The sequence below is a fragment of the Zalophus californianus genome, chromosome 16, assembly GCF_009762305.2.
Source record: "Zalophus californianus isolate mZalCal1 chromosome 16, mZalCal1.pri.v2, whole genome shotgun sequence".
In the NCBI taxonomy this organism is placed as follows: Eukaryota; Metazoa; Chordata; class Mammalia; order Carnivora; family Otariidae; genus Zalophus; species Zalophus californianus.
In genome coordinates, this window is record NC_045610.1 from 16,602,109 (window position 1) to 16,615,898 (window position 13,790).

At 39.3% G+C, this 13,790-nt stretch overlaps 2 protein-coding genes across 3 annotated transcripts in view; both read right to left on the bottom strand.

The window, feature by feature from the left end:
• Positions 1-1,701, bottom strand: part of GOSR1 (golgi SNAP receptor complex member 1) — a 62,111-nt gene extending 60,410 nt beyond the window's left edge. For both annotated transcript variants that reach the window (XM_027625022.1, XM_027625023.1), the window contains exon 1: positions 1,584-1,701. In XM_027625022.1, coding sequence (XP_027480823.1) covers positions 1,584-1,614 — 31 coding nt within the window. In that variant the 5' untranslated portion in view covers positions 1,615-1,701. The remainder of the gene's footprint in view (positions 1-1,583) is intronic.
• Positions 1,702-9,564: 7,863 nt separating this feature from the next.
• The window catches only part of CPD (carboxypeptidase D), a 67,777-nt gene continuing 63,551 nt past the window's right edge, over positions 9,565-13,790 (bottom strand). The window contains exon 21 of the mRNA XM_027625642.1: positions 9,565-13,697. Coding sequence (XP_027481443.1) covers positions 13,471-13,697 — 227 coding nt within the window. The 3' untranslated portion in view covers positions 9,565-13,470. The remainder of the gene's footprint in view (positions 13,698-13,790) is intronic.

Below are 13,790 nucleotides of genomic sequence, written 5' to 3' on the forward strand. Positions count from 1 at the left end.
GATTACAAAACATTACTTCAATATATTTATCAGCAACCAGAAGTAGGAAGCAGTATAATATAGTGGAGCATATTTTGCCAGAGACGATCAAGTCTCAGAATCTTAGCTCACCCTAATGTTCTGAGATTCTGAGAACTGACTCTGAGATTTATTGAAAATCTACTTGACCTGTGAAACTCCACTTTTTTTTTTAAGGTTTATTTATTTATTCGAGAGAGAGCGCGCCCGCACAAGCGTGAGCACGAGAGGGGGAGGGGAAGAGGGAGACGGACAGAAATCCTCAAGCTGACTCCCTGCTGAGCTCGGAGTGGGACATAGGGCTGGATCCCAGGACCTTACCTTCAGGGTTTTTCTATGCATTAGTAACCATATGCTTAAAGGACAGAGTAGGTTGTCAATAATAAGCTGCTGTAATTATTACAGCACGGCGCTTCAAAAAACTATAGCCTAATGACTAGTATTAAAGATACCAACAGCCACTTGTACATAATTTAAAAAATATTTTCTATCTAGTACACATTTCAAATAGGCATTTAAATGCATGTTTTAAACTATAATCATGGTTCTCTGTAACTAGTAACTGTCTTTCCTAATACAAAACATCAAGTAAAAGCCTTCTGAAAGTATAAGAAGCAAGTATGGATGAACTTAGAATTAAGCTCTTAGACCAAGGGGCTGATAGTGACAATACTGTCACTTGTGGTTTCCAAGAGGCTTCGGAGAGTAGTTTCTGTTGTAATAAAGCAAAGAGACAACTGAAAGAAAAAGATGAGCCTTCTCTGATCCCTGGTCGTCATCATGGTCCAGGAGTGAGGTTTACATGAGCCCACTTTACCGGAACGTATTTTCAGTAATTAAATAAACGTACCTGTCAAATCACAAGACGGTTTTTTTTGTTTGTTTTTTGTTTGTTTTGCAGAAGAGGTATAGCAAATGCAATCATTGCAATTCATACTGGTTCTCTCAACTTTCTCTTTTTAACAAAACTCATCTCCACAGCAGAGGGTAAAGTTATTTCCTCTGCCTTCAAACGGGACTCGACACCCAATCCTCGAAGTCCTAGCCTGAAGCTGCCAGGGGGACCCAGTAGGAGACATTTCGTTCGTATAACTTCCCTCGATGGACCGGACTGACGAGTTCCTTCTTTCCCTTATCCTACTCAACCGTCCAACAGTGAGTGACCTCAACTCTTAAAACGCTGACTCTTCCAGCCTCCTGGGCTCGGGATATTCTCAAAACTCGTCTCCTCTCAAGAGTTCGTGCCCCAAACCCCTTCGTCCAAGTTCGCTTAGCCCCTCAACCCAGTTCTCCTCCAGTGACTCAGGACCCTCTTCCACTCCATCGCCGCTCAGCTCTCTCCGCCCAACCCCTGCTCCAGGTCTCGCTGCCTCTCGGGTCAGCCCTCTGCCCCAGACCGTTCCGTCTCTTCAGCCCCCAGGCCCGGGGCTCCCATTAGACAAGCCCCACCCGTCGGCTCGGCCGCTCCGGAGGCCAGGCTCTTTCCTCTGCCGCCTCCCCCAAGACCCGTCCCCACCCAGCCCTTCTGCCTCTTGGCGAGACCCGCACGGAAGCCTCGCCCTCACCTTCCCAATAATTGCTCGTTCCTGCAGCCATCTTTGTTGTCCAACGTCAGTCGGGAAAGGAGAGTAGAGGCGAAGCGAGCCAGAGAATTACCTCCGCACCTTCTTCCGCCCCGGCGCCAGGGCCGATGGGATACGTTGAGCTTCCACAGACACCGCCACCTGGCGGTCAACTAATCATTTTCCAGCTTTTGAGCAGTGGGGCTGAAAACCTGTCAACTCCAGACGCTACCTGAGTTGTTTGTCCTTCTGGTGCTCATATCCTCCCTCGGCGCCCCAGACCCGCATCATCGCCCTCAATTCGGCTAATCCCCTCTCTCAGCAGGGGCCTGCTTGGCTGAGAAGAGAGTCATCGTCAGAAGCAAGTCCCTGTTTCCCTCACTTTTTCTCAATGTGTGTCTTCAGCCAACCTCAGGCTCTTTTCTTCCCAAGACCAACCTTTCATCCTCAAGTGTGTGCTAACTGTTTCCACGTACCTCATCCTGCCCCCTTTCAACCTGTTACAATCAGCTGTCCAAAGCCACCCAAGTAGATACATAAATTATCACAGTCGGTATGTGTCCACATTTTACCAGTTCTAGTGAAATGTGGAAAAGTTACCTCCTGTAAAGGTGTTTAAATCATACCTGTCCCTTTACCCACTCCCATTTATAACGGTCTTTAAGATTTCCTCTACATTCGTTGAGAACCACACCAGATAATGTTATCGTTTTTGCTTCGACTGTCAAGGATAATTTCTAGAATTCAAAAGCAGAAGGAAGGCCGCCTGTATTTACCCATATTTTACTCTTTCCATTTTTCTTTCTTCATTCCTGATGTTCCAAGCTTCCTTCGTTTATCATTTTCCTTCTGTTTCAAGAACTTCGTTTAGCCATTTTTTAAAGAGTAGGTCAGCTGGAGACCAATTCTACTAGTTTTCCTTCATTTGATAACGTCTTGATTTCCCCTTCATTCCTGAAAGATATTGTTGCCAGATATAGAAACTGAGGTTCACAATTTTTTTTTCTTCAGCACTGGAAAAAATGTGCAATTCCTCTGTCCTCTAGGGTTCTGGTGAGAAATAGGCTGTTCTTTGAATTGTTTTTCCACTATAGCTAAGGTATCTCTTCTCTCACTGCTTTCAAAACTTTTTACTTTACAGAAAGTTGATTAAGATGTGTCTTAGTGTGGATTTCTTGGGTTTTATCCTGTTTTGGATTTGCTCAAGCTTCTAGAATCTTAGGTTTATGTCATTTGCCAAATTTGGGGAATTTTCAGCCATTGTTTCTTCTAATATTTTTTTCTGCCCCATACTGTTTTTCCTCTCCCTCTGGGACTCTGATGATGCAAATGCTAGATCTTTTGCTAGAGGCCTACATATCCCTGAGGCTCTACTAATTTTTTTCAGTCTGTTTTCTGTTGTTCAGATTGGGTAATTTCTATGTTCTGTCTTCAAGTTCACTGACAGGCATATTTTTCCTCTCTCCCCTCCATTCTGCTATTGAGCCCATTCACTGAGTTTTTTAATTTCAATTATTGTGTTTTTCAGATCTAAAATTTCCATTTGGTTCCTCATATCTTCTATTTCTTTGCTGAGACTCTTTTTATCATTTGTTCTAATTTTATTTGTAATTGCTCATTAAAATATTTTTATTATGTCCTTGTCAGATAATTCCAAAATCTGTGTCATCTTGATATTGACATCTGTTAATTATATTTTTTTCCTTCAAGTTGAAATTTCCTAGGTCCTTGGTATAATGAATGATTTTTAAGTTGTAGTCCTGGATATTTTAAGGTATAAGACCCTGGATATTCATATCTTCTGTTTAAGCAGAAATCCTCTGACGTTTTGCTGGTGGGGGTGCTGGGGAACTGCTTTGTTGCTACAAGGTTGAAGTAGAGAAGTTCAAGTTCTCCCCTGGCCTCTGTAGATAACCCAGGTCGTATGTTGGAGGTGCCTTGTTACTCTTCCCCAGATGGCCTCCACTGACACCATATCAGGGGGCCTTATAACCACTGTGCTGTGATGGAGATCCTGGCTCTCTACTTGGGCCTTTTTTTTTTTTAAATATTTATTTCAGAGTGTGTGTGGGGGTTGGGGGGGTGAGGGGCAGAGAGAAAGGGAGAGTAGGAGAGGAAGCAGACTCTCTACTGAGTGCAGAGTCTGAAGTGGGCTCCATCTCCAGACTTAGAGATCATGACCTGAGTGGAAACCAAGAGTCTGACGCTCAGACAACTGAGACTCCCAAGCACCACTACTTGAGCCTCCTTTGACATCACCCACCACCCTGGCTTCTTTACATCCAGGTGAGGGTGGAGTCTATGCCCCCAGCTCAGCCATTGCTGTAGGGGGTAGAGATGGGCCTCAGTTTTCCTGGTAGCATTTGGTTGGAGTAGTGCAATTATTGTCTAAAACTATTCCATCTTGGTAGGCTGCCCCTTTCTGTGTCCTTTGGCTACAGAAGTATTTTCTCCTGGGCTTTTTGTGTGCACATTTGGCATCTCTGGATTGCAGCTCCTCCATTATGGGATATATAATGCAATGGCCACTGTAGGATATATGAGGCAGAAAGAAAACCCAAGGACTTTACCACATTTCTTTCCTTGGATCCTGAGGTCCCTAACTGGTCTGGGAGGAATAGAAGAGAAATACTTCCACTCCATTTTTGTCTGGAATCAAAAGCCTCCACTTAACTTTTAAATAGATTTTAATTCTTTGCTAAAATTCTTCATCTTTTCTTTTTGAATTTATTCATTGCCATTATTTTAAATTTTCTGATCAATACATGAAAAGTCTGTAACTCCCATGGGACTGTTTCTATTTTTCTTCCTTGATCTTTCATCTTTTGATATTGTCAAAGTGAAATAACTTTCAGCTGGATGCTGTATATTATAAATTAAAATTTGTAGTAATCAGTTGAGACTTCAGATGATATCTTCCTCCAGAGACAGTTTACTGCTGCTTCGTACAGGCAGTTCAGGTAATGGCACATCAGCTTACTCCAGTCCGGGGTGGGACTAAGACCACGTAGGATTCTGGGTTTGTACAAATTTGTCTGTTTCTGATAAGCCCTTGCTTCTAATATGTAGCCACTCAAGTGTCCCAACTGAAATCCTGTTGAACAGTGCCTCCTTCCTTGATAGATGCTAAATTTGTATTTTCCCCGACCCAATGATACTGCCTACAGCTTTTGCTTGAGGTCTCTGCCTCTTGACTGACCTCCCTGCTACTAGGTATCTCTCTCAGTCACTGGTTATGAATCAACAAATGCCTCAAGGTGAAACTTTACTATCATGTTCACCCCTGAATTCCCTTTGCTCTAGGATCTCGACCCCATAAGTCCTTGGTACCTTAGTACTTCTTCAATCCTTCAAACAAGTGTTTTGTTTTGTTTTTAAATCCAGCTTTTCTAACTGTTCTTGATGGGTAGGTCTTTTTGTTTCAAGCCAATTCACCCACAGCTGGAAGTAGAACTGAATTATCTTATTGTTTCTAATTTACCTGTTGGTTATTTTGTATTTTTCACGTGCACGATCAAATCTGCAAGTGATGACAAATTTCCTTTTTCCTTGTCAATATCCATATGTTATTTATATTTTCTTTTTTTTTTAGATTTTATTTATTTATTTGAGAGAGAGAATGAGATAGAGAGAGAGCATGAGAGGGGAGAGGGTCAGAGGGAGAAGCAGACTCCCCGCTGAGCAGGGAGCCCGATGTGGGACTCGATCCCGGAACTCCAGGATCATGACCTGAGCCGAAGGCAGTCGCTTAACCAGCTGAGCCACCCAGGCGCCCTGTTATTTATATTTTCATGCTTCATGTCTGAGGTCTCTTCCATCAAGCTAGTGAAATTCAGGCACTTTAGTGGTTTTTTTGTGGGTTTGTTTTGGTGATCGGGAGGGGCTGTAAGTGCTCCAATTTTGCAATACTCATCTATTTTGCAAGACTCTTAAATTTCCCTCTGCTGCTTTTCTTTCTCATCACCTAATTGTCAAAGGGTGCTTCTCCTTTTTTACTTTTTTCCTTCACCAGAAGCTGTGTTTCAGTGCTGTCCCTTCAAATCATGCCTGCCCCCTGTGAATTGTGCTCACTTTGAAGCCCCTTGCCTATAGTTTGTGCTCTGATCTACTTGGACATGTTTTTAGACTCAGATTGAAGACGGACTTGGTCTTTCTGGCGGTAGTTACAGACTAACGTCTGCAATGCCCTTGCACAGGCATCCTCCTTCTTTCTTGCAGTTGATCTCCGTCTGCCTTTGCTCCACAAAGCCTTGCACTGGGGTGGTGCTGGAGCAGGCATATGAGAGTACATGCTAAGATTTGGGGATTTTTCTCATTTTATTCAGGTAGTTTGACATTTCAAAATTCTCCGACTTCAAGTTACGCTGAGACTGTGGCTTTTGTGTAGGTTTACTTTTTCCTTCTTGTTCTTTGCATTATTTTGCAATGAAATATTGGGAAACAGGTAGCTTAGGTTGCCACCAATGACTTCAGTTATCTGGAAGTTCACCTTTATTCTTGAACGGTATGTTCAATATAGAATTCTATGTTGGAAGCTATTTAATGTTTTACCCAGCACTTTCAAAGTATAATTTTTACTGTACCGTGGTTTACATGGTTGGGAGTGAGTCTAATCTTTTAGTCTAACTGCTAATTTTTTGAAGTTAATTTATTTTCTTTCTGACCGCTTTTTTTTTTCTGTCTTTGGTGCTCAGCAGTTTCACTGACATGTCTAGCTGTGGGTGTTTACTTTTTCTTACTTAGAATTGAGTTTCTTTAATCTATAGATACCATTTATCAATTTGGGAAAATTCTGCATCGTCTCAAAAAATTTCTTATGCTCCATTCTTTCCTTTCTATAACTCTGATGATCAAACATGTATTAGTCTTATGTTAAGTCCACACTTTTACCTCACCTTCCTATTTTCTACCTTTTTGTCTCTGTGCTGCATAAGAGAGTTTCTTTGGGTCTGTTTTGAGGTTCACTGCTTCTCTGTGTCCAATCTGCCATTGTGACTGTGTGCATTCTAACTTCTGTACTTTCATTTCTGGAAGTTCTATTATTTTATAGTTCCCTGTGATAGTCTTAGGCTTATCTTTTATTCTTTGAAAACAGTAAGTATATTTGTTTTACAGTGTCTGATAATGTCAACACCTGAAACTTGTATAGGACTTCTTTACTGCTTTCTTATTGGTGGTGTCTTATTTCTCTACATGCTTGGTTATCTTTGCCTGTGTTTGGTCATTGCAAAATCATGAGGTCTCCACCAAATCTAGGATGGAAATACCTTCCACTAGAGAAGAACTGAGTTTAACTCAGTTACCTAGAGGTATCACTACATGGCTTGACACCTGGATCACCTAGGCTATGCATGCATGGCTAGATTCTAGACACAATATTTGCTGTGCCCAGTCTCTTTCAAATGTGTTCCATTCAAGTCCTGCTGAATAGAAAACTATATATACAATCCTTCCCCTGTTGCCCTCCCAACACCCACATCCTCCAAATAAAAACCCAGTGCCAACTCTATATTATCTTTGCAAATTTTCTGTAAATCTAAAACTATTCTAAAATTATTTTCTAAAAAAATCCAGTTGTCCAATTCAGCCATTATCATAAACAGCTCACTCGCCACCTATCCCATTCCTTATTTGTAGGATCAATTCTTATGGGCACCTCATATCTTTCAAACGCTAAATCAAAAGCCTGTTTGATCTTGAACTCTACTGGAATCATATAAAACCTAGTTAAGTGCCAATAATAATTATAAACATTAGAATAACTTCAAATACTCAAAAACAGTAGTGGTTCGGATCTAGCAATCTAGATCTCTCCCCATGACCCCTTTGCTTTGGCTCAATCTCAATGACAATCACAGAATGTAATCCATGTTACAAGAATTTCTATTTGATCTACAATCTCTTTCTACATGTTCCATCTTAAATTTCTACTGCTACTATTTTCCCCCTACAGCTTCGATTGCATCACAGCCCCTTTATATTGCTCGTAATTGAATCCATAAATTGTCTCTCCTTAATTTGAGGTGTCCGTCTCAATATACTCCCACTTCCAATTACCATACTTTCAATCTTCTCAGCCTTCTGTCTTCAATCTTGTCCAGGCTGGCCTCTAAACTTGGACAACTTTCTGCTCCAATTCTTGCTTGCCTTGTCTACATTTGTTTATACAGTTAATAGGGAATAGAATTCCATCTGACTTCAGACAAAATGCATAAGTAACATGCTTGTTTTTAACATTTACTGATTAATGTAGGTGGAATTTGTGCTATTAAAATTAAAGTTGGGAGGCGCCTGGGTGGCTCAGTTGTTAAGCGTCTGCCTTCAGCTCAGGTCATGATCCCGGGGTCCTGGGATCGAGCCCCACATCGAGCCCCGCATCGGGCTTCCTGCTCAGCAGGAAGCCTGCTTTTCCCTTTCCCACTCCCCCTGCTTGTGTTCCCTTTCTTGCTGTCTCTCTCTGTCAAATAAATAAATAAAATCTTAAAAAAAAATTTAAAAAATAAAGTTAAAGTTGGGCTTTATATGCTGATTTCATTGCTTTTAAGTTGTGGGTAATAACTGAGGTATTTATCTGAGGTCTGCAATGAACAGCATACGATCAGTTGGCATTCTAGCTGCAGGTGAGAATAAGAGATGAAGCCCTAACACAATGGCATTTATTCATAACTGAATAGTGTTAGCACTGAGCATCATGCGTAATTGCTGAGAACAATCAGCTTCTAGAAACCTGAAAAATGAAACATAATTGATAGATCACCACTTATAATACAAACCAAAAGGTTCTTGATCAGTTATGAGAAAACTCCTGACAAAAATTCAGGAAAATATTTCAAACATTGAGGGGAAAAGAACCATTATTACTATTCAGACTTCCTGCCGCAGGTAAGTAAGGCTCTTTTCACTGAATAGGCATAAATACAATCTAATCTCATTTAAAAACAAATACGAAGCATTTGGCACAATTCTAAAAACTTCACTGCCATGCTATAGACAATCTATGGGACTACATAACGGAACATTTCATAGCTCTTTATTTTTGTTTTTTAGTATTCATGCGTAGGGATTTCTTCTAAATTAAAATGACGACCTGTAAACAGATCTTTGTTTGTTCATATATTTGATACCTTTCTTTCTTCTTTCAAAAGATCAGAAAACAGCAAATGAAGGAAAATGATGCTGGTTACCATGGGCATTCAATTCTGAGTCAAGGATTATATCAATACAATCCTATTGGGTATTATTCCTTAACTAGTAGAGAAAGTAAGACTTAGAGAACGTGAAGAAACCTGTACAATGCAAGGTCACAAAGGAAGCAAGTGGCAGAGCCGAGAATCAATCACAGATTGGGCCAACTCCAATGTCCGTGTTCCAATCTCCATGTTATAGTTCCCCTCCGGCAGAGATGTTCTTTTTAGAGGAACCAACCACTATGGAAGTACAGCTTTATTCTCATTTCTATTTCTCTGGTCTGGACTATGAGTTCCTTGTCAGCAGAGCCCATCTTTTTACGTAACTTCACTTTCCCTGTTCCTATTGGACCAGCAGTATCAACAAAAACTCAAAGGGGATGGTGAATTCATCACCACTGTGCCTAACGCTGTAGGACACATTATAGAATGTGTCTTATTTGGAAAAAGGACAAAATTTTTAACAAACAAGTTTGAAATGTGCACATAAACTTTTCAATGGCCAGTTTTGTGGTGTTTGTTGTGGAGTGATTGGACATGTATCAATCCAGCTGAGCCACAGACAGAAAGAACTCTGGCTACTATATGATGTGATTATTTCAGAAACAGCTTTCTTTTGAGTCAATTCATGAAGACAAAAACACTCTACAGGTGACACTCTGTACTCCTAGCCTGGTACTATTTTTCCCCTAGTACAGGTAGGAAAACGAAATACATAACTTTCAAATCGAGACAATAGTTTTTTCTTGTCTATTGCTTCTGAAAAAAGATTATGAGACAAAACACAAAGAAAGACAAACATCATAAAATAACTTTTATACAGGATTAGTAGATCTGTTTACATATAAAAAACAGAAAGGACCTCGTTACAATTAGATTTCACATAAATTACACAGATTGACTTTTTAAAACTACTATTCAACTTCATTTAAAGTCCTTTTTAAAAATTTCATTTTGAAGGCACAGTGCATGAAATAAACCAAAGACTGAAGCACTTGAGATGAATGAGTGTTGGGCACCTCATATAAATAGCTATAGAATTGTTCTGGAGCCTGGGAATGTCACTCTGAAAAAATGGAGAGGTGAAAAGTTGATTTTTACTCTGAGCATAAAAAAATACCATTATGTCATACCTCCAGAAAATCTGCAGCATGGCCAGCATAGAATGTAGCTAGTACATTCATGTTATGCCATTTATACAAGTCATAATCATACATATTTACATAATTTATATCCAATTGCCTTAAAATGAAAGCCTATTTTCAAATTTCATAATATGTTCTGTCTAATCAAAATCAACTAGGACAATATTCTGAAAATCAGGTGGAATATTAATTATTGCTAAAGATTGGAGAAATGGGTGTTGGGAGATGTTTCTTTATGAACTGGAAATCCATGTTTAGTTGACATTAATCAAAGGCCCTAATCACCCCAAAGAATATGCTATAGTTAAAACAAATCAGAAACTCAAAGAATTATCAAAAAGTTGCTAGATAGAAAGTCACTGAACATCAACCACAGCGGAATTTTTTGTAGTAACAATAAAGTTGCTATTTTTAAAAACAATTCTACCAGAGAACCATAGGCAGGGCACCATCATAGCATTCATAGCCAAGAAGCTTTTAATACAGCAGGGACAAAACCTGGCAACAAGTGCATTTCTGGCAACAAGAAGAGAAAACTATTTACTACTGAGAATAAATGGAAATGGAGGAGCAGGTCATGGTTACTGAGTAACCTGGTATTAGCTCAGAAACACAATAAGCTCAGGCATTAAGGACTACCTTTTATTTATTTGTCAAATCATAATTATTTTTAAGTTCAATATCATTAATTCAGCAAATCCATCCAGGTGAAAGTTACCAAAGATTAACCAATCAATCGCACTGGGCCAAATACACATTATGTTTCCTTTCTGGAGGATGACAGAGTCCCCAGGCAAATTCCCTCCAGTGAGAATTGCAAGTATTCCTCAACTGGACAGGATCCCAAACACTAAGCAAGTGTTCAGCAAAATACATCAAAACCAAAAGGTCTCTCCCTCTGAAATTAACGAGTTCTTATCAAACTACATAACCAGTGCAAGTACATTTACACAGGCAGACACTTTGAAAATTACCTACTCAATCACTTTGCTTTTATTAAGGAGCTGGGAAGGAAGAAGGCTTACAAACTGATCACCAGGACAAAAAACATGCCTTGTGAGTAAAGAAAGGCACAACTCAGATTTGGGCAAATTCTTAATACTGTGATACTTACTTGCCTCCATGACTCCAAGGAAATGGAAAGTCTCTAGGAGAAACACCGAAGAAATGCATTCCCCATTCCATATGGCTTCAATGCCTTAAGCGGTTAATGCATTGGATTTATTTATTAATGGATCTAAGATTAGATCCACAAATAAAAGACAAAGCAGGGCTGAGAACACAATCTTAGTAGTCATGATCCTATACATTCATGTTCATAGCTAACACAGGCTGAGAAGGTCTTATTTTCCAGAGCAATGCATGATTTAGAAACTCATTAAAGATTCAAGATTTATAGCAGAATTTGGTTTTACTTTCAGGAAAAGTTACTAAAAGAACTATTTGTATGTTCATTTCTAAAAAAAATTGTATACATGCTTAAAGACATGGACTCCAGCCACTGTGATGAACAGTTAAAGACATGGTTAATTCAAAAGAGAAATGAATTTAAAAGGCACCCTCTAGTGAAGGCCAATGTTAATAAAGTAAAGACTGTCACATCAACTTTGTTTCATTTCTATCTGCAATGTCCCAAGCAGGGCCAGCCACTCAGCCCTTTGTTGGTTTTGACTTTGCACTCTTAAAAGTAAAGCTAAAAAGAGCAATGCCACCACATCACCCCCTTAAAGAAAATGTAAAGTTTTATTAAGACATTAAATCATGTCTATTTCATTAAGTATTAGCTGTGTATGTGGTGGGGTGAGAGTGGGTGGCAAGGGCTCAAAATTTAGAGTTGTTAATAACAGCATTAATAACAGAATGGCTTAACCTTGAACCACCCAAATTTATCACAGATACTCACTAACAAATGTCATGATCTCATTATTCCTGCTAAACCAAATCTCTTTATATAAAGCCACTTTGGGCACACTCCTCACAAAACTTGGAATGACCTACACGGGTGGTAAACCACTCCACATGAAGGCTTTGGGATGACTGATACATTAATGAATATAGAATACAATTTGAAAAGATGAGAGCAAGTTTTTTGATCCCCTGATTTAGTACAAATTCAGCAGCAACTTGGCCATTAAAAACATTCAAAGGTATTAAACCATTAGATCATTGGTAAGACTCATACTTACAAAAAGCATCAATTCCATTGAAAAGCATGGTATGACAGACATAGTAAAAGAAAATCGTTCAGGTTATTTGCAATAACCTGAGTGGCAGTGAAGATGATACTTTCTCACCATAGTGTTATAGAACACGGTAGTCCATAGTTTACTTTTTTTTTTAATGGAGGGAGCCATATTTAAATGCTTTCAATTGAACTTCTAACAAAACTGGTTGATCAAAAAGAGACTGTCAAATGAAACATTAGGACAAAGAACCCAATCACTTGCAGAGGCCTCTATGAATAAGACTGGCCAAGCTATTTCAATAACAGTAGGATATCCGTAGGCTTGAACTGGAGCATGAACTGTAGATATTTTGTGTTCAAATGTCTGTTAAAGAATGTTCAAGTAGGTCTCTTCCACACTTCCAGATATTTTCAGTAGAATTCAGATCGTGTATATTGCCGGGTCATCTGAAAGCCATAAGTGTACAACACAGAAAAAGGTTCAAATTTAGGAAATATGAATTAGGCATTCCTAGAATAAACTAGTGCTTCACAGATAAAAAGCAGCAGCACCTGTGGGATTTTTAAAAGTTGAAAGATATGCGACACAAGTTTTAGCTTTTGGTAGATCTCCCTCTCAGTTCTATTCAAATGGACATTTAGATCTTTTACAACAAAGTCAACAAGTTCTCCCTTAAAATGGGGGTATTTAGAACTTTGCTAAACCTTATAAGAGAGGTAGTGAAATCCTGCTTAGAGCATAGCCCACCAGTTCTGATCTAACCTTGGAACAAGTATAAATGCCAAACGCGGAAGCCCATTTATTCATTTCCTAATGTTATATATATTTAAAAATCAATCCAGCCTCCATTAAACCTGAATGATAAGAGAAAACTCCAGCTATTTAATAACTAGAGGAAAGTACTTCTCAGTAGGTTGAGAAAACCTTGAGTTTTTAAAGCTTTATGTCAGATTCTGACTGCTGTCCCTGCCTAAATGTTTCTGGATTCTTTTGGCCATTTAAAATAAAGAGAAAAAGCTAAAGCCACTAGAAAACACCTGATGTGCAAAATATAACATCCACTAGTTGGCTTTATGCAGTTATAACACAAGCTCCAAACAGCTCATCTTAAATTAAAAAGAAAAACAAAGTGGCTGTCCCATTTCTGCTGCATAAATAGAAAGCAGATCTTTTTTTTTTTTTTAAGGTAAGAGTACTTAAAGGAGGGGAAGTTCAAAACTGCCAGCCAAATTCAGAGAATACAAATTTAGCAAGTTAACTTCCCAAAGCTCTTTGAAGAAGCAAGAGAGTCTCTCTTCTTAATGCAGTGTCTCCCAAAAGGAACTGTAATTTTGCTTGGTACTTATGCTGGGAGATGTGCGAAGTCTGTGTTTCAATGTTTGCTAGAATATAACGTTTCCTCTTCAGTGTCCGTTTCATCCTGGAACTCATGGCTTAAGAGGGACTTCTTGGAGCCTGTTGACATCATGCGAATTTCATCTTCATACTCATCATGATGCTGCCTGAGCCGATGAAAGCCATCCTTGTGTCTGTTAGACTTGATTGAGCAGATGCACCAAATAATGCAAGCTGTTAGGATCAATGCTGACATGGTGGCGCCTGCCAAACAAAATCACCATGTGAGTGGTGTTCCACTTTGAGAATATAAATAAGCTACTTACAATGACACTTTCTATGATATGCCCTTTATTT